The sequence below is a fragment of the Rhinopithecus roxellana genome, chromosome 3, assembly GCF_007565055.1.
Source record: "Rhinopithecus roxellana isolate Shanxi Qingling chromosome 3, ASM756505v1, whole genome shotgun sequence".
In the NCBI taxonomy this organism is placed as follows: Eukaryota; Metazoa; Chordata; class Mammalia; order Primates; family Cercopithecidae; genus Rhinopithecus; species Rhinopithecus roxellana.
The window spans coordinates 163,469,214-163,496,168 of NC_044551.1; the positions used below are offsets into that span (position 1 = coordinate 163,469,214).

The following is a 26,955-nucleotide window of genomic DNA, read 5'->3' on the forward strand; positions in this document are numbered from 1 at the left end:
GTAAAAAGGCAGTATCTACTCGTGGCAGCAGAGCGAAGTGCAATAATGAAGTATGCCTGTAGTGATGGCACATAGTATCCTTCAGAAGTTTTAAAAGGTGAACAGTTTTGTTTTGTTTTTCCGAGACGGAGTCTTGCTCTGTTACCCAGGCTGGAGTGCAGTGGTGTGATCTCAGCTCACTGTAACCTCCAACTCCCGGGTTCAAGTGATTCTCCCGACTCAGCCTCCCTAGTAGCTGGGATTACAGGTGTGCCACCACACTCCGCTAATTTTTGTATTTTTAGTAGAGACGGGGTTTCACCACGTTGGCCAGGCTGCTCTCGAACTCCTGACCTTATGATCCGCCTGCCTCAGTCTCCCAAAGTGCTGGGATTACAGGCGTGAGCCACCGCACCCGGCCTAACACACAGCTCACTTAAGTTTCTAACACACAGCACACTGAAACACAAAGTCTATAACTTTGCTAGTTCTACCACTATAAAAATCCATTTTGCCAAATTGAAAGCAAGCTCTAGGGCCCAGGAACGGATAAAAATTAAACATAACGAGTATTTCCTCGCCTGCTCTAACATCCTGAACCACACAGATTCCCCTCGTTGCACAGTCTTCGCCCCTTAACAGAGGGTAGCTAGTATCACCCATACTCGCTGAAAAACTGGAAAGGAGGGAGGGTCGAAGTTAAACCCATTTCAGTGGCCGTGCATGCGCCCCACCTCGTCTTCCCAGCGAGATTTGGGAAAGGAATGAGAAGCTTTTATGATCCTCTCGCGAGAGGGGAAGTCTTCGCGCTACGTCAGAGACTAGAGATCTTGGCGCCGAGCGACAGGTGCCGGAACAAACAGGCGGTGAGAAATCGCGGACGTGGAACGATTTGGTGGGCAGGACTTCCGGCGGAAAAGCGGGCTGTCTCGGAAACTCGGAGGTGGGTTCTTCCCGGGTTTCTAACTACGGCTGCTGGGCTGTTGTTTAGACTCTTGTGAAGATGGCTTGCGCTGCGGCGCGGTCCCCGGCGGACCAGGACAGGTGGGTTCTGGGGAGGTGGGTCCTCAGAAAGGAAGGGGCTTGCTGTGGTGCCGCGAGTGCTACACCGCCTTCTCCCCTCCGCGGCCTCTAGAATGGCCTAGCTGATCCAGCTCGCCCTGGACGGGCTCCGCGCCTCTCCTTGGCGGCTGGTTTTTCTGAGAATCCTGCAGCAGCCACCAGGCTCTTCGCAGGGCTCCTGAAATTCCGACCGTAGGTAGCCTAGTGTTTACCTGTACGCGAGACAAGGATTTTGGGTGCTACGTGGACATAATATTAAGTAACATAATCACAGTGTGAGAGATGTGTTCTTTTTAATTATTGTTGCGTTCAGAAAGGCTCATTTGTGAAATTTTGGAAGTTTTTAATACCTCGGACACTTTTTATATAAGAAGGCGGACCCATTCTCAGGAACTTTTAACAGGCTGCCGTGTCTAATGTAACATTTATCCAGGTGGTTTTGTTTCTTTTCGTGTTTTTTTTTTCCTTCCAAGGTAGTGGATAAAGTTTATTTTTAATTAAGTAAAAGGGAGGTAATTTAAAGAAAAAACATTAAGCAAATAATAGCATAGGTGTACCAGCAGTGATGATGACCACGCCTACCACGGACGGAAAGAATGTATTTTTGAAAATACTTGTTATCCTTTGAATGTAGTTGTCCAGGTTCTTGACGTTTTGAATAAGGAATTGAACAAAACACACAAAGCAAGGCAGCGAAAGCAGATTTATTTTAAACAAAAGTACACTCCACAGGGTGGAAGCAGGCTCTAGCAAGCCGCCCAAGAGCTGTTGGTTACGGAATTTTCTGGGGTTTAAATACTCTGTAGAGGTTTCCTGTTGACCAGTGCCAGTCTGATTGGTTGAGGGAGGGGGATCACTCAGAATGAGGAGTAGGCCTACGGCCAGTCTGATTGGTTGCTGGAGGGGACCTTTCCAAGGTAGTTTGATTTTTCAGCTGCCACGCAGAAAAAGGAGGGGTTGAAAAGGGAGTAGCCGTCTGGTATCTACTCAGCATGAATTGGCCTTCGGTTCCCTGCCACCCGACCCTCTTCTCCTGACTCTTACTGCTCTAGTGATACCACTTATGCTATTGTCTGTGGCAGGTTTATTTGTATCTATCCTGCTTATTTAAATAATAAGAAGACCATCGCAGAGGGAAGGCGAATCCCCATAAGTAAGGTAAGCAGATGGCTGGCTCTTTGGTCCACGAGGGATTGGGGTGTCATCCTGGTCGGGCCACGTCATCTTGTTAGAGCCACAGGGGGTTCTCTTCACTGCATTTATTTCGGGCTTGAGGAGAACGACAGCCAAGAATTGGGGTGCGTTCCTTAGTGTTGGTGAAACCAGAAAGGCATTAATTCATAGCTGAAGGGAATTTTTTTTTAATGGCTCTTAATGAGCCTGTGTTTGTAAAGAAGTGGGGGCAGAGTCTGTAGAGTTTACATGTTTTTTTAAAACGAAGTTATGACATTGTTCCCCTTGATACAGGAAATCACAATTATGACATTGTACGATATATTAACAATGTTCAGAATGTAGTTGAGATTTTTTTAAGTATGTGAAGACTTGCAAAATGTTCAGCCCTGTTGAGTTTTATTAAAGTGTAATTTGTATTTTGTAATATGACAGATTTAAGGCACCTAGGTTTGATGCAGTGAATTCTCACGTGATGAGTACATCTGGGTGGTAACAAGCACTCAAAAAAGAAAACTTTTTTTTTTTTTTTTTTTTTTTTTGAGACGGAGTCTCGCTCTGTCGCCCTGGCTGGAGTGCAGTGAACGGATCTCAGCTCACTGCAAGCTCCGCCTGCCAGGTTCGCGCCATTCTCCTGCCTCAGCCTCCCGAGTAGCTGGGACTACAGGTGCCCGCCACCTCGCCCGGCTAGGTTTTTGTATTTTTTAGTAGAGACGGAGTTTCACCGTGTTAGCCAGGATGGTCTCGATCTCCTGACCTCGTGATCCGCCCGTCTCGGCCTCCCAAAGTGCTGGGATTACAGGCTTGAGCCACCGTGCCCGGCCAAAAGAAAACATTATAAGCATCCAAGAAGATTGCGTTATGTTCCCTTCCAGTCACTGTCTCCTCCGCATATGCTCAAAAATACCAGGATGACCACTGTCATGACTTTGACACCATAGATTACTTCTGCTTATTTTTCACTTTTCTGTAAACGGAATTTCACAGTATGTACTTTTGTATCTTTTTTTTCACTGAACTTTAAGTTTACAAGATTTATCTACATATTAGAATGTAGTTGAATTTTCATTGCTCTGTAACAGGATTTGTCAATAGCAGCACCATTGCCAATTTGATTAGGTAATTGTTGTTGGGGGTTGTTATGTGCATTTTAAGATGTTCAGCAGTATCCCTGGCCTCTACCCACTATCCCCCTCCAACCCCCATTCCCTAATTGTGACAATCAAAAATGTCTCCAAGCATTGCTAGATGTCTTTTGCGTGTGGGTAGGGGTAGGGGGCCTGAGGACAGAATTTCCCTGCTCAAAACTACTGCCCTGTCTCCTCTATAGTATTGCATTGTGTGAATATACTAGAGTCTTTTCTACCTTCTTTTTTGTTTGTTTTTTTAAGAGACAGGGTCTGGCTCTGTCACCCAGGCTGGATTGCGGCGGTGTAGTCTCAGCACACTGCAGGCTCCACCTCCCGGACTCAAGCCATCCGCCAACCTCAGCCTTCTGAGTAGCTGGGACTACAGGCACATGCCACCATGTCCAGCTATTTTTGGATTTTTTTGCAGCAATGGGATTTCTCCATGTTGCCCAGGCTGGTCTCAAACTCCTGAACTGAAGTGATCTGCCTACCTTGGCCTCCCAAAGTGCTGGGATTACAGTTGTGAGCCACCACACCTGGCCCTCTCTACTCTGGATGGAAAATTGGATTATTTCTATTAATAGTTTGAGGCTATTATAAATAGTTGTCTTTTAGTGAACATATTTTGTAGAACACATCTGGGAATGGAATTGCAGGGCCATAAAGAATGCATATATTCAGCTTTAATAGATACTAGCAGTTTTCTAAAGTGTTTGTATGTGTAATTGTTTAAAAGGTCAGTAATCATTGAGCACCTACTATGTTCAGAGTACCATGCTAGGTGCTGGGGAATACACTGGTTAACAAAACAAAGCCCCTGGCCTCAGAAGTTTATATTCTGTTGGAGGGGAGATGGGCACACAGGTATGCGTTAGTGTTATTCCTAGGAATTTAAAAATTACAGTGGAAGCATCTGTACTTAATGAAAAAGGAAACCTAGGGTTTTGGTACTTGTTTGATTATAGTATTTGAAATTATTTACCCAGCATTATGGCAATGTCCACTTAAAGCAAATATATTTAGTGTTTATGTTTTTAACTGTTCAGGCTGTTGAAAATCCTACAGCTACAGAGATTCAAGATGTATGTTCAGCAGTTGGACTTAACGTATTTCTTGAGGTATGACATGGTTCTTCACTGTTTTCCATACTCATCTAATTGATGTAATAACTTTCTTAAGCCCTGTTTTCCTTTTGTTTCGTTTATGTTAGAAAAATAAAATGTACTCTAGAGAATGGAATCGTGATGTCCAATACAGAGGCAGAGTCCGGGTCCAGCTCAAACAGGAAGATGGCAGCCTCTGCCTTGTGCAGTTCCCATCACGTAAGCTTTTTAAATGAATCAGTGGGGCTCAGGGATAGGTTTCTCCTACGCAACACAGAAAAGGTTCTAAAACTGAAAGGTGAAAGTCACAGTTTGCATTCTGAAGATTAATTTAAAGACAGGACTACTCATGAAGGGAAGCAGTAGTTATAATTTCTTTGAGGTGAACGACCTCTTTGAAAATGTAATGAGACCCGCTAAACATTTTTCCAAAAAATTATTGTGTGAACATTTTATAAACCTCTGGAAGTCTGTCATTGCTCCCAGGTTAAGAATATAAAATTATGAAATTGTTGGATGTTAATTGCCATTTCAGATCCTAGAGGTCCTTGAGGTCTGTTAATATCTAATTATTATATCATTAATAAATCTAAAAAGCAACATTGACTGAAAAAAGCAAGAGATATGCATGATATGGTACCACTTAGGTAAATTTAAATACAAAATACTACTATTTATTGATAGATGCATATGTAATGTTGTTTATTGGTATTTTTTTGAAAGACTGTGTAAGGAAACACTCACTCTTAAGACAGTAGTCACCTAATGGTGAGCAGGGTAGAGAGTAGAAACACAGGAATTGATGGTCATAGAAGACTGTTGCATCATCTCTAGTGTTTTATTTCATGAAAAACAGTAACCAAACTGACATCAATATAACAGAATGTTAGTTCTGAGTATTAGGAAGATAAGTTTTTGTTTACATGTTGTTTATTTTTCTGAATTTTCATCTCTGAGAATTTTAATTTTTTAAAACAGAGCTATTACTTTTTTCTTTCAGTTTAATAATCCCCTCAGTTTAGTTGAACTCTCCCATTAAATTTACTTAAAAACAGTGAAATTGTCAGACAAACTGACATGTTTGATTTTTTTTGTTTTGTTTTTGTTTTTGAGACAGAGTCTTGCTCTGGCTGGAGTGCAGTGGTATGATCTTGGCTCACTGCAACCCCCGACTCCCTGGTTCAAGTGATTCTCCTGCCTCAGCCTCCCGAGTAGCTGGGACTACAGGCATGTGCCACCACACCCAGCTAACTTTTGTATTTTGGGTAGAGATGGGGTTTCACCATGTTGGCCAGGGTGATCTCGATATCTTGACCTCGTGATCTGCCCACCTTGGACCTCCTGGAGTCCTGGGATTACAGGCATGAGCCACTGCACCCGGCCTGATTTTATAAAAATAGAGAGACAAGGGTCTCACTGTGTTGCCCAGTCTAATTTCAAACTCCTGGCCTCAAGCAATCTTCCCATCTTGAGGAGATCCCAAAATGCTGAGATTACAGGCATTAGCCATCATACCCAGCCAGCATGTTTGAACTTTTATTTTTAAAGACAAGGACTCACTCTGTCATCCAGGTTGAGTGCAGTGGCACGATTATGGCACACTGCAGTCTTTTTCTTTTTTTTTTTGAGACAGAGTTTCGCTCTTGTTGCCCAGGCTACAGTGCAATGGTGTGATCTTGGCTCACTGCAACCTCTGCCTCCCAGGTTCAAGTGATTCTTCTGCCTCAGCCTCCCGAGTAGCTGGGATTGATTACAGGCATGAGCCACCATACCTGGCTAATTTTGTATTTTTAGTAGAGATGGAGTGTCTCTATCTTGGTCAAGCTGGTCTCGAACTCCCGACCTCAGGTGATCTGTCCGCCTCGGCCTCCCAAAGTGTTGGCGTGAGCCAGCACGCCCGGCTAACACACTGCAGTCTTGACCTCTTGGGCTCAAGCAACCCTCGCACCTCAGCCTCCCAAGTAGCTGAGAATACAGACGCATGATTTTTTGTTTTTTCTAGAGATGGGGTTTTGCTATGTTTCCTAAGCCAGTCTCAAACTCGTGGACACAAGTGATCCTCCTGCCTCAGCCTCCCAAAGAGCTGAGATGACAGACATGATACACTGGGCTCAGCCTAAAATAGATTTTTTTTATACACTAAAACTCATCAGGATTGGTAGGAATTGCTAGATGCTTCAGGTTGTGACTAAGGGGTGATAGTATATTCTGATATGTTTTTTCTCCTCCTTTTCTCTCCTGCTTTTTGAGATATATTATACAAAAAACCAAAAACAAACAAAAACTTGTAATTAACTAGTAGATAAAATAGGGGTAGAAATTGTGGTGAGAACATGTCACTTCCTATTTCCAGTAAGACCCAAGTAAAATAGAAAAGCAGAGCTGAGGAGCTTGGTCTGTTTTGGGTGAAGGTAGCTGGTTGTTGGTGTGCAGAGCAGGAACGCATGTAAGTGTAGATCATCTGATCTTACCCATCGGACCTCTTGTGGCTTGATGATACTGTTTTTTTGTTGTAAGTCTGAGAAAACCCTGTGTTTCAGTGTCTTAAGATACAATGATATTCTGACTCTGTTTCTTACCTGAGGTGTATTTGGATACTCCTTAGATCTTCAAGCTAATTGCTAGGACCAAGACCAAAATTTTTTTTTCATACTTAGTGTTTGTCTTTTGATTTGATTCATTTAAATATTTTCAGCATTATTCTCACTCTCAGTACATTTCCCCACACTTGAGCTAGTCAGTGTCTTCAGTCATTTGATTTTTGATTTTTTTAAAAAAATTATTTTCCATTTTCTTGATGTGATAGTTTCTTACGCTTTGTGATATTCAAGTTGATGACTTTTTATGTCTTATTTCTCAGATTATACACTAAGCCTAACTTCTGGTTCCTAGGTAAGTCAGTAATGTTGTATGCAGCAGAAATGATACCTAAACTAAAAACAAGGACACAAAAAGCAGGAGGTGCTGACCAAAGTCTTCAACAAGGAGAGGGAAGTAAAAAAGGGAAAGGAAAGAAAAAGAAGTAACCTAGTATCAGCATCAAGTATGTGGTACTACTGTAAGAGACATGAATGGAGACTTCTGATTTGTATCAGAGGGAAACAGAAGCTTTTTGTTTGCATCATTTAACTGAACTGTGAACGCTTGTGCCTCTCATCTTTATCATTGGAGTTGACAGTGAAACAAATTTACATCAGAAGTTTGCATCTCGCTTTTATGCCGTATAAAAGAATTTTTTTGTCTTTCAATGCAGTTTTTTTTGAAGAAAGAATATTTTTAAATGGACAATGGACTGTACAATAAGTTACTTGAAATGAGTTACTTGTTTCAGATAAATTTCAATTTGATTTAAAATAAACATTTTGTCCACCTTTTAAGTTAATAAAATAAAATTTGAAACTGACTTTTGCAACTTTTGCTTATGAAGGAATGCTAGGAGAGGAGAGGTAATTAAGAATAAAATATGAAGTGAAAGTTTCCATAGTGTGAGTCTAAAACTGGAAGAAAGTGGTAGGTCCTCTTATGGGTGGGGGGACAGGGGAGTCTGTAAAAAGCCAGTCTGTAGATCATATTTTAATCTGTTACTCTAATCAAATCATTCAATTCTTATTTTGACATGGAAAGTCCTGGATTTTGAGCTTTAAATTTGCTTATTTTGTAGGTTTAAGAACATGATTTTCATGGGAGTTCTGAAATTAACTGTACTTCAGCACCTTGAGGTACACTTTCCTTCAAGAAACTAAATTGGATTGGTGCTCCTGAATTTATTTCAGAGCAGTTTCTGAAAGTAGTGATTTTGAGCTATCCTGATTGCTGTTCTTTCTGAGGCCTGGTTTGGCTCTTCCTTGAATTCTGCAAGCTACCTCTTATTTTCAGTAAATTCCATTTTCTTTAAGTGTGGTGTTTTTTTTTTTTTTTTTTTTTTTGAGACAGAGTTTCACTCGCCCAGGCTGGAGTGCAGTGGCTCAATCTCAGCTCACCACAACCTCCGCATCCCAGGTTCAGGTTCAAGTGATTCTTCTGCCTCAGCCTCCCTAGTAGCTGGGATTACAGGCATGTGCCACCACGCCCAGCTACTTTTGTATTTTTAGTAGAGAAGGGGTTTCTCCGTGTTGGTCAGGCTGGTCTTGAACTCCTGACCTCAGTTGATCCGCCTGCCTCGGCCTCCCAAAGTGCTGGGATTACAGGCATGAGCCAGCTGGCCTGTTGACTTTTTTTTTTTTAACTCTTAACAATTTCTGTTTTATAGTGAACATAATAGTATAAGAGTTTACATATTTGACTTACAGATAAATCCTGGGGAGAGGGGAGTATGTGTAAAACATAATTCAGAGCAGCCTTCTTTGAGAAAGTGGGTGTGTTTGGCTGTGTAACACAATAAGGGAATGTGTTTGCTGTGTGACAAAACAATGAGGGACTTAAGCAGGAGATTTTTGTCTCATATGTTAAATCCAAGTAAGGTTGCTGTGGTTGTTGGTTTAGCTCTCAGTGATGCCTTTTTTGTATTTTTCCACCCCACTGTTCATGACATATTTCTAACACCTTTATGATGGTTGTTCCTGCTTGTAAAAGGGCTGGTATTTACGTGAGTGCAAGGCAGGAAGTAAAGGTAACTGTGCCAGCCACTTCTGGCAAGTAGTTCTCCCACCTCAGCCTCCCAAGTTGCTGAGACCATAGGCATGAGATTTCTCAAAATTCCTCCCAGCAGGCTTTCACTTAGTTTCGTTGTTGAGAACTGTGACATGTCCATCTCTAGCTGCAAAGGAGGCTGAGAAAGTGAACACAGCCGTCCTCCTTATCCTTGGGGGATGCATTCCAAAACTCTGAGTGGATCCCTGAAACAGCAGATAGTACTGAACCATATATATACTATGTTTTTGCCTATTCATATATACCTGATACGGTTATCTGCGGCTCCACCCAAAATCTCATCTTGAATTATAATCCCCAAATCCCTATGTGTTAAGGGTGGGACTAGGTGGAGATACTTGGATCATGGGGGCAATTTCCCCTGTGCTGTTCTTGAGATAATGAGTCTTATAAGATCTGTTGGTTTTATAAGTGCCTGGCATTTCCCCTGCTTGCAGTCACTCCATCTTGCTGCCCTGTGAAGGTACCTGCTTCTCCTTTGCCTTCTGCCACGTTTGTAAGTTTCCTGAGGCCTCCCCAGCAATGCGGAACCGTGAGTCAATTAAACCTGTTTCCTTTAAAAATTGCCCAGTTTTGGATATTTCTTCATAGCAGCGTGAGAATGGGTTAATACATACCTATGATAAAGTTTATAAATTGGACACAGTAACAGATTAACAATAAAATAGAACAATTATAACAATATACTGTAATAAAAGGTATGTGGAAATTGTCAGTCTCTCTCAAAATATTGTGCTATATTCACCTGTTTTGGGACCAAGGTAACTGAAACAACAGAAGTGAAACCACAGATGAGGGGTGACTACATAGCTTTTTCAGTCCTGACAGCCAAGGCAGCTAAGGAAGAAAGTAGTTGAGAATGCATACTGGGCCAGGTACAGTGGCTTACACCTGTAATCCTGGCACCTTGGGAGGCTGAGGCAGGAGGATCACTGGAGTCCAGGAATTTGAGACCAACCTGGGCACCATAGTGAGACTCCGTCTCTACAAAAAATAAAAGAATTAGCTGGGCATGGTGGTACTTGCCTGTAGTCTTAGCTACTTGGGAGGCTGAGGTGGGAGGATTGTTTGAGCTCTGGAGGTGAGGCTGCAGTGAGCCGTGATCATGCTGTTCCACTCAGCAGAGCTGAACCCTGTCTCAAAAAAAAAAAGTGTACTGTGGTAGCCAACTTAAAAGATTTGTCACAGAAAGATGGTTGAAATCTGGAAGTGGTTTAGTTTTGGGACAATAAGGATTGTCAGTGCTATATTTTGAATGTCCCCTCCAAAATGCATGTTGAAATTTAATTGCCATTGTGATGTTATTGAGAGGTGGAACCTTTGGGAGGTGATTGGGCCATGGGGGCTCTGCCCTCAGGAATGGATTAATGTTACAATCTCAGGAGTGGGTTTGTTATAAAATGGAGTTCAGCCAAATTTTTCTTTTGCTCTCCTGAGCACACCCTCTTTGTCCTCTCACCTTCTACCATGGGATCACGCAGCATCAAAGACCCTTGCCATATACTAGTGCCATGCTCTTGGATTTCCCAGCTCCTAATCATGAGCCAAATACACATTGCCCAGGCTGGTGTGCAGTGGCGTGGTCTCAGCTCACTGCAATCTCTGCCGCCCAGTTTCAAGCACCACCACCATGCCTGGCTAATTTTGTATTTTTGGTAGAGACAGGGTTTCACTATGTTTGCCAGGCTGTTGTGGAACTCCTGACTGCGTGTGATATGCTCGCCTCGGCCTCCCAAAGTGCTGAGATTACAGGCATGAGTCACACCACATCTGGCCTCTAAAAAAATTTTTTTAAATTACAAACTTTTATACTTAGGAGGCTGAGGTGGGAGGATCACTTGAGGCTGGGAGGTTGAGGCTGCACTGAGCCGTGATTGTGCCACTGCACTTTAGCCTGGGTGAAAAAGAGAGACCTGATTCAAAAAAAAATTTTTTTGTCTGTTTTAAAAAGATTACAGTTTTCACTTAACAACTGGCAAAAAAAAAAAAAAAAAGTTCACTGATTGCACCAATTGCAGTAATGTGAAGAAATGGCAATATATTGTTACAGCAGTAATTCTGAAATCTTAGTGTTCTATGTTGCTGTAACAGAACACCACAGACTGGGTAACTTAAAAAATGAATAGAAATTCGCCAGGCGTGGTGTATCACGAGGTCAGTAGGTCAAGACCAGCCTGGCCAACATGGTGAAACCCCATTTTTACTAAAAACTACATAAATTAGCCGGGTGCAGTGGCAGGCACCTGTAATCCCAGCTACTCTGGAGGCTGAGGCAGGAGAATCACATGAACCCTGGGAAATGGAGGTTGCAGTGAGCCGAAATCGTGCCACTGCACGATTTCACCCAGGCTGTTCTCATACTCCTGGGCTCAAGCAAGCCTCTCAAGTGGCTGGGACTAGAGGTGCATGCCACCACAGCTAGCTGAAAAAGGGAACCTTAATGTAGATGTTGAAGTGCTTTTTGTATTTATGAACTGTGTTCACATCCTGTATTCACTCCTTAAGAAATCTGTTATCAAAATTATATATAATTTTAAAAGCCAGGTAGTTTTAATAGTGTGTTTCTGTTTTAGGCATTAACTTCCATCTGTAGAAGAAGAGGATTTAGTTTTCCTTATCTACCATGTGCTTGCATAGTTCCTGTCTTCCTGTCCTACCAGTCTACCAATATATTTCATAATTTAACCACTATTCAGAGTTTTCATTATTATACATTCTGTTCACAGCTCAGCCACGTCGTACACTTGCTACTAAAAGTGTGGTTTAAGGACCAGCAGCACTGGCCTCTGGTGAAAGATTGTGATAAATGCAGTATCTCTGGCCCCAGCCCAGAATTCAAATGTGTTTAATGAGATCCCCAAATGATTCTTTTTTTTTTTTTTTTTTTTTTTTTTGAGGTGGAGTTTCACACTGTCACCCAGGTTGGAGTGCAGTGGCCCAATCTCAGTTCACCGCAACCTCTGCCTCCTGGGTTCAAGCAATTCTCCTGCCTCAGCCTCCCGAGTAGCTGGGATAACAGGCATGCACCACCATGCCTGGCTAATTTTTGTATTTTTAGTAGAGACAGGGTTTCTCCATGTTGGTCAGGCAGGTCTCGAGCTCCCAACCTCAGGTGATCTGCCTGCCTTGGCCTCCCAAAGTGCTGAGATTACAGGTGTGAGCCACCGCACCCGCCCTTCTTTTTAACTTCTTTAAGCTCTTGTAATTTGCATGTTTCCTTTTTCTAGCATTCTGTTCTCAGTTCATGGATATAATTTATTTCTCAGAAGGTGAGATTTATAGTCTTCTTGTTTCCAAGTTCCTTTTCTTTCCTTCTGTTTTTATTTTGATCCCTATCATGTTAAGTAGCTTTGTTTTGGTTGCTGGTGTTTAAGATAGAAGGACCATAAGGCTGATTATAAGTTGAGATCTGGCCTGGGTGCTGTGGCTCACACCTGTAATCTCAGCACTTTGGGAGACTGAGGCAAGAAGACCACTTGAGCCCAGGACTTCAAGACCAGCCTGGGCAACATAGGAAGGCTCCCTCTCTACAAAAAAAATAAAAAATTAGATGGGCCTGGTGGCACATACCTGTAGTTCTAGCTACTCTGGAAGCTGAGGCGGGAGAATCACTTGAGCCCAGGAGATTGAGGCTGCAGAGAGTTGTGATCATGCCACTGCACTCCAGCCTGGGTGACAGAGTGAGTCCCTGTCTCAAAAAACAAAAAAACCACAAAAGTTCAGAGTGGCTGGATGTGGTGGCTGAGCCCAGGAGTTTGAGACCAGCCTGGCCAACAAAGGAAGAGTCTTGCCCTCATTACTAGTCTCTACCAGTGGTTCTTAACCCTGGCTCCATACCAGGATCACCTACAGAGTTGTTAAAGCATACTGGCACCTGGATACTATGGTAGACTAATTAAATCAGCACTTTGTTAGAGGAGGCAGAGATCATTTTTGAAAAGGTCCTCAGATGATTCCAATGTTCAGCCAGGTCTGGAAACCTCTGTGTATTAAGATACAAAGATAGCATTTACCTAACCCAGTGGTTTTATCTTAAAGTGCAGTTCCTGGAGCCACATTGCCTGGGTTGTTTAAAAATGCAAACTTTCAGCCCCACCCCCGACTTCCTGAATGAGAATCTTAGAGGACAGTAACCTATTTTAACAACACTCCTCTCCATCCCCATCCTTCATCAGTTCTGATGCACACCAATTTTTTTTTTTTGAAATGGAGTTTCGCTCGTTTCCCAGGCTAGAGTGCAAATGGTGTGATCTTGGCTCACTGCAACCTCTGTCTTCCGGGTTCAAGCCATTCTCCTGCCTCAGCCTCCCAAGTAGCTGGGATTACAGGAATGTACCACCACACCCAGCTAATTTTTTGTGTTTAGTAGAGACAGGGTTTCACCATTTTGGCCAGGCTGGTCTCGAACTCCTGATCTCAGTTGAGCCACCCACCTTGGCCTCCCAAAGTGCTGGGATTACAGGCATGAGCCACCGCGCCTGGCCCACACCAAAGTTTTTAGGAAGCATCAATCTAACCAAGGAAACTCCTAAGTGTGTATGTTGTAAGATTTTGAGAGTTAGTTTTGTAGCAGTGAGCCAGGAAAACTTTTAATGTCATTCTCAAATATGTTTACTTTCCAGCCATGCTATATAGAACTGTAATATTTGATGGGTAAAGATCTGAATTGTACCTGTGTTATTCTAAACACCATAATTCTAGACATGTAGACATCAAAAAGCAGATGTTGGAAACCCTGTGGACCAATGCACACCTTCAGAAGTAGGTTTTGTTTTTTTGTTTTTTGTTTTTTGAGACAGGGTCTGGCCCTGTCACCCAGGCTGGAGTGCACTGGCACCATCTTGGCTCACTGCAGCCTTGACCTCCGGGCTCAAGTCCTCCGACCTCAGCCTCCTGAGTAGCTGGGACTACGGGCATGCTCCACCACCCCCAGCTAATTTTTTCGTATTTTTTGTAGAGATAGGGTCTCACTTTGTGGCCCAGGCTAGTCTTGAACTCATGCACTCAAGGAGTCCGCCCACCTCGGCCTCCCAAAGTGCTGGGATTGCAGGTCCAATCGGCCAGAAGTGGGTATTTTTATCAAAATTCTCAAGTACTCCTTTTCTTGTTCTCTTCTGAAAACAAGTACAGCATAATTTGGAGGCACATGTGAAAAGTTTACTACATCAAGGCCAGGCATGGTGGCTCACGCCTGTGATCCCAGCACTTTGGGAGGCTGAGGCAGGCGGATCACGAGGTCAGGAGATAAAGACCATCCTGGCTAACATGGTGAAACCCCGTCTCTACTAAAAAATACAAAACTAGCCGGGCGTGGCGGCGGCACCTGTAGTCCCAGCTACTTGGGAGGCTGAGGCAGGAGAATGGCGTGAACCTGGGAGGCAGAGCTTGCAGTGAGCTGAGATCGCGCCACTGCACTCCAGCCTGGGTGAAAGAGCGAGACTCCGTCTCAAAGTTGACTACATTAAGATGCCTGCAATACACTATCTTAAGTCAGAGGAGACTTCTTTGTGTGTAATGCAATACACAGGTGGAAAAAAAAAACACACACACAACAGTGGATTCAGTTTCCTTTAAATGTAGTGCTAATTATTGGTAGAAACTTTTTGAGTTGGTATATTTTCTTTAGGGCAGGTCTTTTCCTCTGGTAGGCAAGAACCATCAGGAGAAAACTACAAGCCATGTGAGGAATAGAGTTAATAAAGAACAGTGTTTATGGCTCATTTATCTGTATTTTAAAACTTTGCTTAAATAATTCTGGGTTAGGAAGAAAGCCCCACAAAATAAAATGAAATATAACAGTTAAATGAGAAGTGAATTTTATTTGTATCTATTTCCATTCAGTGTATCACATCTTAAGGGTAGGTGATAACAGGGTGAAGTGTGTGCTCATTTTCTTCAGCTGTGGGTAGAAGACTCTTCTCCAGATTAGCAGTTGTTAATCCAAAGATTGAAGCCTTCCGGTAAGGGAATAACTGCTGCAGGAATTCTTTCTTGAAGAATTTAAGCTGTTTGGTAGGAATTCTGTAACTACATACCTTTGAAACACTATTCACATTCAAATAAACTCTTGTTTTCTAGCCAGACACAGGCTCAATTAGTTTTTGCAAACTCTAGCCAAGGCAATGTTTCATTTGGGAAATCATGTGACAGAACTGCTCAATTCATAACTTCTCCTGCTGTTAACATTTACACTTAGACTGCCAAGAACAGTTAAATTCTGGTCTCAAGGGAACAAAAAAATTGCATTCAGAATATAGTATTTTTAAACTAATTTTAGCCTGTAAGTCATTGTGAGCAATAGTAACTTTTATACTCCCTCATCTTGTCTGATAATATATTCTATATGCTGTCAATCTGATTATATAGTCTATATGCTAGAAGTTGCTAATTTTCATTCTGCCACCAAGAAAAGTGCACTTTTATTTATGGGAAAGGGATTTAAATACTCCTAGGTACGTAAAAAAAATGTTTTTTAATCTAAAAGTGATTTTTCTCCCAAGAACAATTTTGTTTGCTTTCTACAAAGTTTTAAGTTTAATAAAATGCCAGTAATCACCAGTTTGCCTCCCCAAAATAAATGCTCTGATCCATATTATATTAGAGTGATACTGTCCCTTAGTATTGGTATCTTTAATGTTTTTTACATCATGAGATATCGTTATGATCTTACCTGACTGTTATCTCAAGGTGAGCTAATCATCTTTATTTGCCTTAAAAAATACTGTACTGGCTGGATATTTAATCTTGTTAAGTTTAGTTATACACTTGTTTTAGTCTAGTTTAATTTAAAAGGACTAACAGTATGGTTTAAAACTCAGATTTTCTAGTCCAGACAAATTGCTCTAACGATTTGGCAGATCAGTGGAGACATCCATTTCAACTTCATTGTTCTGTACTTACTATGTAGTCATGTGCAGTTTATCAACACAAAGAATACAGATGAAGGCATTTAAATGGACTACAAGTGACTCTGACTTGTAAACTAGGGAAGCCTCTTGTGTTTGACCTTAAAGGCCAGAGAAAAACTGAATATAGATTGCCTTAACTATTGCCAAGCAGATTATGGGTTATATATACTTCCTTCCATTCTCCCAGAATTACTCTAAGAGCTAGATGTCGTCATTAGCATGTTGTTGCTAATGATATAAACAAGAACATACATGTAATCAGAGGTGGACAAATCTTCAGAAGTTCCTTAAACTTGTTTCAAAAAGAAGATTGGGAAAGAAGACTAAATAACGTTTCTCCGCTTTGAAGATAAAACCAGAAATGGTTTCCATTGTAGCATCTTGACAATAGACAAATACGTAAAGTTTATAAGTAGATAAGACAGTATTACTAGTTCTTCAGGGAATTGAGAGTTATAGGTTACTGATGTGTGTGTGTAAATTTCCCGATTTATCACTAGAGTGACTTTAACTGCTTTACAAAGCTATCCTCGTATTCATATGCCATATACTAAGGAAACAACCAGGCCAATCTCCATTCGATTTCATTTCTCACTTTGTTCATTTGCATATTAATCACATATTTCCTAAAGTATTATTTAGTAGACCACACCAGCACAATGGTTCCTCCAGCTTTTGGCAGGTGGTCTTACCGTACAGAAGTTACAAATGGCACATACAACCTTCCCCTCCTCCCTCCCCATGAGCATGATGCATGTTGTAGTCAGACAGTAACATTTCCATATGTACATGTGCACAAATACATTAAAAACATTTCAGGATTATATAAAATTGTACATTACATGAAGTAGAACCATAAAGATTATCCTAAGTGTAACTACAGAGAAAATGCATGCAGGGAGAGCCCAGTAAAGTACACAGCCTGTGGGGTATATAATTTTATTTTAAGTTTATATTTCCTGCAGGATAGTAACATACATCTTTTCCTACCCAGAGGCAAAATACATTTTCCAAAAACTTGGATACTGCCCACTGCATTAAGTTTAAAATGCTCCCTATGTATATAGACAGTAAAAGTAAGCAAAGAAACTTACAACACATTCCAATCTTTATCAAAAATGTTTTCAAGGCAACATTATTAAAATAATTATACCACAGTCCCTAATATAACATCAAGCTCTAGTAGGAAGGTACAGAGAGGACAGGAAGTTTCCATCCAGTCTGGTTTAGGTGCTCTTCTTTTCTTCACCCAGTAAATTCACGGTGGCTTTCTTGGCTGTTAGGAGGGAAAGAAATACATATCAAAGCTCTTTGAAATGCAAGCTTTGTGCCTAATGTAGCTGCTAGATAACAAAATTTGGATGACTCATGTTCAGGTGCGATCATGTTGGGGTCTGTGGTCTGGGCTAAGAGGGTTTCCAGGAAATGGAGAGGGTACCTCTTAGAGCACAAATCCTAAATACTTGAGCAAAATACTTGAAGGTCATCTAGCCTAGCCCCTTGTTTGACAGTGTCACCTAAACTGTCTGCCCTCTGTTCTCCTTTAAGCATTAAAAGAAGCAGAAATTCCTTAAGAGTAGTATTCAGATTCTAGTTTGTATCTGTGTGCTTGCCTGTAAGATTTCACTTATCAATAAAATATTACCAATCTGATGACAACTAGGTCATCATATTTATCCCATGGTGACAAATCACAGAAGTCCTCATTCCTAGCACTAGAAATATAGTCATCCCTTGATACATGTGTTTGGGAGGGGAGGGACGGGGGGAGAGGAGATTAGTTCTAGGAACCCTCCAGATACCAAAATCTGTGAGTGCTCAAGCCCTGAAATAGAATGGCATACATAGTATTTCCATATAACCTATGTGTTTCCGTATACTTTAAATCTCAGCCAGGCATAATGACTCATGCCTGTAATCCCAGCACTTTGGAAGGCTGAAGTGCGAAGATCACTTGAGGCCAGGAATTTGAGACCAGCCTGGCCAATATGAATGGTGAGACCCCCACCCCTCACCTCTATTTTAAAAAAAATTTAAAAGCCCATCTCTAGTTAAAATACCTAATGCAACACGAATGCTATATAAATTGTTATACTAAATTGTTTTTAAAATCTGTATTTATACTCTTACTGTGCCACCATTCTCTCCTATGAAAAGAGTTTGCTCTAAGTCTTTGAGTTGGTGACAAGACACTACATTCATCAAGAAAATATTCTGTCCAGATGTGGTGGCTCACATCTATAATCCTAGAACTTTGAGAGGCTGAGGTAGGAGTATTCCTTGAAGCCAGGAGTTTGAGATCACCCTGGCCAAAACACAGTGAGAGCCCGTCTCTAGAGAAAAAAAAGAAAAATATATTTTCTTACGTCTGCAGGAGACCAAGCCTTCCGCTTTCTAATTACCAAGTGGCTGGAAATGTGCTATAAGAACCAGTGCAGTGTGTGAGATGGAGGGGAAAGGGGTTGTCTGGAAGCCTCCAGGGCCCCCTGTGAGACAATCTGCAGCTGTTCTTGATGGAGCCCAGAGTCTTAGTGATGAGAGCCAAGGAGTCGCTTCTTGTCCACCAGCTGCCTGACAGCTGCTCTCCCTTTGCTCAATTAAAATTACCGAACCAAGTTCACAGCAAAGGAGAAACTAGTCCTTCCCTTAACTAACCCTTTGTAAAAAAATTCCTAGTTAATCCAAAAGCTTTGAGAAAAGTCTAAAATGTATCAGCATATAAATTCCTCCTAACTTATTTTAATTCTCATGCTCCTATTTAGGAATGTATCATACCAAAGTAAGATTGGATTTTAAGTATTGATATCTAAGAGAACCAAGAGGCTAAGAAATGTGGGTGAAGTAGACAGAAATGACATCACCACAGGTTGCTGATTAGGCTAAGGGAAGGGAGAAGAAAAGAAAGCTCTTAAAAAGAAGCTGGCAATCCTGGCCGGGCTTGGTGGCTTACGCCTGTAATCCCAGCACCCCAGCACTTTGAGAGGCTGAGGTGGGTGGATCACTTGAGGCCAGGAGTTTGAAACCAGCCTGGCCAACATGGCATAACCGTGTCTCTACTGAAAATACAAATATCAGCTGGGTGTGGTGGCCCACGCCTGTAATTGCTGCTACTCGGGAGGCTGAGGCAGGAGACCCCTTGAACCTGGAAGGTGGAGGCTGCAGTGAGCCGAGATCATGCCACTGCACTCCAGCCTGGGCAACTGAGTGAGACTGTTCAAAAAAAAAGAAAGCTGGCAATCCTAAAGTGGGAGGTTGTTAAGGCTACAAGTTAGAAAATATCTAAAACATACTGAAGTAGACTAGATTTGTATACCCAAAAATAGGAGTTCAGAGAAGAGAGGTATGTGAGGGAGAAATGGGGAACATATCACCTCTGGGGCATCAGTGCTGCTAGAGAACTCTCTTGGGATTTTACTTCCCCATGGTCAGTCTACCTCTCAACTCCCATGTCTAACTACCACAGAGCTCTAAAAAAAAAAAAAAAACCTTTCTCCAATTTCTAAAACCCTTGAGTCCCTCTGGAACTCAAAACCCATCATCGGCAAAATCTATATCCTCACTCATTCCTCCGAATGTTTCCTTTACCTTCTTGCTCTTAGAGAAAGCTGGCTGTGCCCTGAGGACATTGCTTTCTCAAGTGGTGGTTGTCTGTTTCCTCCCATGACCCTAATACAAATGGATCTGGTAGGTATTGTTTTTGTTCTTCATTGCCACTTTCAGAATCTCATCATCAGATTATATTATCAAGTAGCCTTCCTTTTCCCTGTCATCCCTGACTCTTGGGCTACTCTTATTTCTTGAAGATTGTAGCTCCTAACTTAATGTTCCTTTCTAACACTACTCCTATTATTTATTTATTTATTTAGAGACAGGGTCTCACTCTGTCACCCAGGCTGGAGTGCGGTGATGCCATCTCAGCTCACTGCAGCCTCGACCTCCCAGGCTCAGGTGATCCTCCCACCTCAGCCTCCTGAGTAGCTGGGACACTGGTAACCATCACCACATCTGGCTAATTTTTGTGGGTTTTTTTTTTGTTTTTTGTTTTTTTTTTGTAGAGATTGGGTTTCACCATGTTGCTCAGGCTGGTCTCAAACTCCTGAGCTCAAGCAATCCACCCACCTTGGCCTCTCAAAGTGCTGGGATTACAGGTGTGACCACTGCACCTGACCTACTACTCCTATGTTAATTATTGATGATTTTAATATCCATGTAGACATACGTGATCTTCTAATATCCTGACCTCTTAGTTCCTCCCCTCCAATAACCCTTATATTCCACCCTACATGTGGCACTGACTCCCAGGATACCTGTTAGTACCAATACTGCAGTCCCTCCATAATCTTGTATTAAGCATCCCACTCACCCACCATCATCTTTGTAGTGCACTTTTATCTTTGTAGTGCGCTCCCACCCCCCTTTTTTTGCTCATTGTAAATGATGATGGAGTATTCCTGCTATTACCCTGATTCAGAGTTCTTCCACCACCACTTCCCACCTTACTCAGGTTAAATTCCATTGTCAAGCATTAACCACTCCACAGTCCCACTCTCACTTCATAGTTGCTGGAAATCACAACCTTGACACAACTCTCCACCTACTCTGCAGCTGTACCCATGTAGCTGAGTATGGCTGGAGAACAACATAAACAAGAACTGGTTTCACTATAAATTCATGAACACAAATCTCAAGCATGCCTTTAACACTGCCTGGCAGTCACAGGACATTGTTCCAGTCCATTTACTCTCCGACTGTCCTAGAGGGGCCGGCACACTGCAGCCACACTCACTTATGTAGTGTCCATGGCTGCTTTCACACTACAATGGCAGAGGAGAGTAGCTGCAACAGAGACCTGATAGCCATGAAAACATTTGTTATCCCGTGAAACCCCCTCTCTACTAAAAAATACAAAGAACTAGCTGGGTGAGGTGGCCGGCGTCTGTAGTCCCAGCTACTTGGGAGGCTGAGGCAGGAGAATGGCATAAACCCAGGAGGCGGAGCTTGCAGTGAGCTGAGATCCGGCCACTGCACACCAGCCTGGGCGACAGAGCGAGACTCCGTCTCAAAAAAAAAAAAAAAATTTGTTATCTGGCCCTTTACAGAAAAAGTTGAGCAGTCCCTCTCCTTCCCAACTATTTCATACATTCTCTTTCCATTGTCTTTTTCCCTATCCTCTCTCAATTGGCCTTCTTTCTTCCTACCTTACTGAGATATTTGAAACAATTAGAAAGTCACTTCTGTAGGCTCCCATAGTCCCATGTGCTCACAGCATACCATAAACCCTGATTTCCCTGCTGTTATCATAAACTTCCAGCTCTTCTGACCAGTCCCTCTACTGTATACTGGATCCTTCTCTGGTCAAGGACAGAGCTCCAGCAATTCACCCTCTCACTCCTGTCATCATTTTTTGTTCTGTTGAATTATTCCCATTAATTTTCAAACAGGCTTTGTTTCTCCTACCTTAAGAAAAAAACTTTTAAATAAATTTCAGGACCCTAATTCCTTCTTCCAGTTATAGTCCCATTCTTCTGCTCCCCTTTCCAGGAAATTTCTCAAAAGAAAGATCTATATTCTCTCATTCCTTTTCTCTCATTCTCTCAAATCCATTCCAATCAGGAGTTTGATACCACTCCACAAAATCTGTTATCAAAATCACTAGTACCTTCCTCATTGCTAAATCTGCTCATTTCTCAGTCCTTATCTTACTTGACCTGTCGACAGCATGTAACATGATAGATCACTTCTCTTTGAAACACTTTCTGTTCTTGGACCCAAAGATACCACACGCTTGTGGTTTTCTTGCTACCTCAACTGGCCACTCCTTATCAGTCTGCTTTGCTGGTTGCTTCTCATCTCTCCAGTCTCTAAACCTTAGACTCCCCAGCGTTAAGTCTTTGGACCTCCTCTTTCCTAACTACACTACCTTCGTGATCTCATCCAGTCTCATGTTTAATATGTATAAGCTTGTGGCCCCCAAATTTATATCTCCAGTCCAGACCTGTTTCTTGAACTCTTGACACCTGTATCCAACTAGCTATTTGATCCTTGTAGGTATCGAACAGACACCTCAAACAAATGTCCAGGACTGAATTCCATATCCCCCCAACCCGCCACAACCTCCCACCCCAACAAAACCTACCCAGTCATCTCCAGCTCAGTGGCAATTTTATCCTTCCATTTGTTCAGGCTAAAAAGCTTGTCCTTGTCCTTAACCCTTCTGACCCATGCCCAATCCATAAGCAAATCCCATTACTTCTACCTTTGAAATATATCAAGAATCTGATACTTCTTACCCCCTACTGCTACACAAAGAACCAAGCCACCATCGTCATCTTCAGTCTGCAAAAACCTTTTAACTATTCTCCCAGTTTCCTCCCTTACCCCCCTTCAGTCTGTTCCTAATACAGTGGCCACAGGCATCTTGTTAAAACACAGGACAGATCATTTTGCTCCTCTGGTTAAAATTCCCCAATACCTCCACATCTTACACAGAGTAGAAGCCAAAACCTTTCCAATGGCCTATCACCCGCAACCTCTCCCACCTCATCTCCTGCACCTCTCTAGATCACTTCTTCCGTTGCTCCCACCTCAGGACTTCTGCATATGCAGCTCATTCTGGAGTATGATTCCCCATGGTTCTTTCCTTTACCATTTTTTTTCTCTCTTTTTATTTTTTTTTAGGGGGACAGGGTTTTGCTTTGTTACGCAGGCTAGAGTGGCACAGCTCACTTGCAGCCTTGACGTTGGCCCAAGTGATCCTCCTACTTCAGCCTCCTGAGTAGCTGGGACTACAGGCTTGCGTCACAATGTCCGGCTAATTTTTTAACTTTTGTAGAGAGCGGGTCTCCATAGGAGACCCCGTCACAAACAAGCTGGTCTCAAACTCCTGGCCTCAAGTGATCCTCCTACCTTGGCCTCCCAAAGTGTTGGGATTACAGGCTGAGTCACTGTTCCTGATTCCTTTACTGCTATCGAGTCTGATTCAGTAGAGCCTTCTCGTATAGGTTTCCTAAATGTCTCTATTTAAAATCATAAGCATCCCTCCAGTCCTTGGCCCCCCCATCTTTCTACTTATTTTTTCCCCATATTATCTGCTAAATATACCATCTAATTTTCAATTTTACTGCCTATCTCTCAGCTAGACTATAAACTTCATTAATTCAAGGAGTATGGTCTCTGGTTTGCTGGTTCACTGCCAGTGTTATAAACATGCTTGGCACATATTAAACACCTCAATAAATAAATATTTATTGAGTGAATTAATCAGAGCTGCGAGTGGACATTCTTTTGTACCCATAACAAAAATTGAACAGCATACTGAACCGATCAACCTGAACTGAATTAGGCTGGCCGTCAGGGCCTCCAAAGTACTGCTTCTGTCTGGTCACCCTGCTGCTACAGCCCTGGCCAGCTAGGCCCTGCTGCTCATTGTGCCAGCCCAGAGAGGAGCCAGCCAGGAGATGCTGAGTGCTGTGTGGGGGTGGGGAACCCCAAGGAGAAGGTGCTGAGGAGGACACTGATAAACAGGGTTAGCAGCTCAAACTGCCAGAGACAGAAGGCAAGCTCAAATGAGTGACCTGAAACAGCAAGTGGTAGATTTAGAACAGAACCAAAAACTTTTGCTAGACAATCAGCTTTTACACGAGAAAATGCATGGACTCATAGTTGAGAACCGTGAGTGAAGGCAGCACTTGGGGATGGAGGCCCTGGTTACTGAAGAGGAGGCGAAAGCCAAGTTAATTCCATCTATTTGATGCTTGACATCCCTAACTAGGCAGATGAGGGTAGAAGTTAGTTGTGGTGGGGTTGGAAGTAAACATCAACTACCTTCCCAGTATGATATCCTGTTGGGCATTCTGGACAACTTACACCCAGTAGTGTTCTTCAAATGTCCTTCCCCAGAGTCTGCCAGCCTGCAGCAGCTCCCAGGGGTCTACTCAGAAGGACCCAATTCCTAACCAGCCTCCCTTTCTCTGTCAGTGGGGACATTATCACCCAAGCTTGAAGCTATTAATGAACTAATTAATTTTGACTACATATATGCCAAGCCTGTAGTCTGAGACAGAGAGTCAAGCTAATGTGGTAGTGAAAATCAAGGAAGCACCTCTCAGCCTCTCAGAAAGATCACCCGGAATTCGTGGTATCAGTGAAGGAAGACCCTGTGGAAGATGACTTCATTCCACAGGGTATTCGACCAGGGTATCTCCAGTCTACTTTCATCCAGCCACTGCCCAAAGCCATCTTCCTGTCTACTGGATGTTTACAGTGACTGTGGGTATGAGGGCTCCCCTTTCCCCTTCAGAAACATGGCCTCTCCACTTGGTGCAAACCATTCTAAGGAGGAGACTGGCCAATGAACTCTTTCCTCAGCTGGTTAGTGTCTAAGGGGTGATCTAATACTGTTGCCCTTTTCCTGACTATTACACTGCTTGAAGGATAGCAGAGAAGCCTGCATGTGCTTCATTCCAAAGGCTAGAGAATCTACAATCCTGGAGAATTCCCTTAACATATTTATCTGTTCAAATGTCATAGAGAACCCCAAGTATTGTCTTTTGGCATGCAGCAGTCCAAGGTATTCGATATGTTACTATAATTCAGAACTACAGCTTTTGAGGTTGTACTTTTTCTAAAGAGTGGTAGTTTGCCCTAAATATTTATTATGTGAGGGTGATTAGAGAAGTGTTTTAGAGTAGACATAGAATTCATGAATGGCTGTTTATCATTTCTCCTCCCCCTTTTTGGCATCCCAGGCTTGCCTCTAGTTTTAGGTCCTTTAGTTTGCTTCTGCAAGTGGAGAGAACACCTACCTGAGAGGGATCTTTTCCCCTCATGTACAGTTCAAGTAAAGATCAAGAATTTTTTGTAAAATTATAGAAATTGACTGTGTAAATGCTTGATGGAATTGTTTCCTGCTAGTATAGCTTTTGAAAGGTGCTTTCTCCATTTATTTAAAACTACCTATGTAATTAAAAAGTACAATGCAAAAAAATTAAATAAACAATTAGAAGAGATGTACTTACATATCAATATAGGTGATTCTCTAAAATCACTGCCTACCATGGAAAGTCATTTTCCCTAATGTTCTGACTCAATGCTACATTAAATGTGGCATGGAGGAAGAGTCTTGGGAAACGTTGAGAACTGTAAGTGTTCTCAATAGGCAGACTTTGTAAAGAAATCCCAGAGTAATGGTGGCATTTGGCTGAGGGGTGCTGATAAGACAAGAAGGCCAGGAAGCCTGTTATTTGAGCCCAGTGTGTCACATCTCCTCTCACATGTGGGACCATGTTGTTCCTGAGTCTTACCTTCTTTAGTGATGGCATCTGCAGTCTCTTTGGCCTTGTCTTTAAGGTCCTTGACCACACTGTCCATCTGGGACTCGTGCTTCAGGAAGAAAGGACGGATGATGCGCTTGTAGAGCAGTTCAGCCCCATTAGAAGGGCTCGGGGCCATGCACCACAACAGGAAGCCACACTGCAGAATAAGAGCCAGCATGGGTAACAGGAGGGTGGAGGGGCACATTCTGAGAATACACAGTCTTTTACTATGGGGATGGGAAATGCCTCTGGTATTTTCTCCAAAGGCATTACCAGTGTTTTCTGCAGGTTAAAGGTGGGCTTTCTTTAGATGAAAAAAACATGATGAGTAATGAGCTGGTAAGGAAAAGCTGAGACTAAAAAACAAAGGGTAAAACACACCACGTCCAGGAGCTTAACTATCTTCCTAACTTGGACCACTTTTTAGTATATAGTTGTAAGAGGCTTTTATTAATCATAACTCTTAGAAATCAATTTAAGAAAATATAGTGCTTATCTGCATGCATAAAGCGCTATCCAGATAAGCCTAATATCTAGGAGGCTTGTGCTTGGTAGGCTTACCTTGGTAAATTTATCAAATTTGTTCATCCTATTATAGAAAAAATACCTTGTCCATTCTTGAATTCTTCCTTTGGTGGAACCTCAGTTTTTGGGTAGATCTTTAGCCTTCAAGAAATCTTTATAGCTGTTCTTCATCTTTCATCTTAAATGTAGTTATTATTCCTAACTCCTTCTTTACAGCTCTACTTTGCCATTGAGATTTTTTTTTTAAATTGACAAATTTCTGCCCTAATTACTTAAATAAGGATTTTTACACTATTTGTGTCCAAAAATTTTCTACTGTTTATTCAAATAATACCAGCTTGCCACTTCAAGTCATCCATGCAATTTACTCCTTTTTAAGATAAAAAGGAAAAAAAAAAAAAGAAGGAAAGGAAATATTCAGAGTAATCTGCCCATTTCCCTAGAAAGTTTAATAAACAACATGCTGAGTTATTTTAGTTTAAAAGATTTTAACCACATTTTATTCCGCACAGCCTAGGTGACTCTACAAAAAAAACCAGAAGTCACTTACAGAGAGATTCCAAATCAGTATTTTTTACATCTTCTCCTTAAACTAAAAACATCTTAATTTATCATGCTTTAAATTTAAAAGGCTTAGTCCTTATGATTCCAAACCAAGGGATGTAATCTGATAATCAACAAGCTATGATGCCTTTCTAAGACAGTCTTTCAAGTGTTTTAGAGATACAAAGCTGATAAAAGGCTAACAGTAACGACAGAGTTTTAGTTTAAAATGCACAAATAGCTCACTCCAACAGCACCATGTTGGCTCTGAGAAATTTATACTACACTTTGAACTTGTACTGCACTCTGAACTTGTACTACACTCAAAATAAAAAACAAAGCCCAAGTTCTCAACAAATTAATATCTCCAGATTATTATTTTTGAGAGTCTTGCTCTGTCACCCAGGCTGGAGTGCCGTGGCATGAACATGGCTTACTGCAGCCTTGAACTCCTGGGTTCAAACAGTTTTCCCACCTCAGCCTCCCAAGTAGCTAGGACTAACTGCAGGCATGAACCACCAGGCCTGGCTAAATTTTTATAACTTTTTCTTTTGTAGAGACCAAGTCT

At 42.1% G+C, this 26,955-nt stretch overlaps 2 protein-coding genes and 1 pseudogene across 2 annotated transcripts in view; 2 read left to right on the forward strand and 1 right to left on the reverse strand.

The window, feature by feature from the left end:
* The first annotated feature begins 801 nt into the window (after positions 1-801).
* Positions 802-7,851, forward strand: SRP19 (signal recognition particle 19). Its single transcript, XM_010375813.2, has 5 exons — positions 802-1,023; positions 2,124-2,199; positions 4,391-4,462; positions 4,555-4,666; positions 7,340-7,851. Exons 1-5 carry the CDS (start codon positions 983-985, stop codon positions 7,471-7,473), a joined length of 435 nt encoding a protein of 144 aa, XP_010374115.1. The 5' UTR covers positions 802-982; the 3' UTR covers positions 7,474-7,851.
* Positions 7,852-17,095: 9,244 nt separating this feature from the next.
* Positions 17,096-26,955, reverse strand: part of REEP5 (receptor accessory protein 5) — a 43,568-nt gene continuing 33,708 nt past the window's right edge. The window contains exons 4-5 of the mRNA XM_010375812.2: positions 25,308-25,476; positions 17,096-17,281 (exon numbers count right to left, since the gene is read on the reverse strand). Coding sequence (XP_010374114.1) covers positions 17,232-17,281; positions 25,308-25,476 — 219 coding nt within the window. The 3' untranslated portion in view covers positions 17,096-17,231. The remainder of the gene's footprint in view (positions 17,282-25,307; positions 25,477-26,955) is intronic.
* On the forward strand, positions 20,864-24,387 carry LOC104672115 (annotated as a pseudogene).

Coding starts and splice junctions, on each gene's coding strand:
- SRP19 (XM_010375813.2), top strand. CDS start 983: ATGGCTTGCGCTGCGGCGCGGTCCCCGGCGGACCAGGACAG. Junction 2,200..4,390: donor GGCGAATCCCCATAAGTAAG/GTAAGCAGATGG, acceptor TTAACTGTTCAG/GCTGTTGAAAATCCTACAGC. Junction 4,463..4,554: donor GACTTAACGTATTTCTTGAG/GTATGACATGGT, acceptor CGTTTATGTTAG/AAAAATAAAATGTACTCTAG.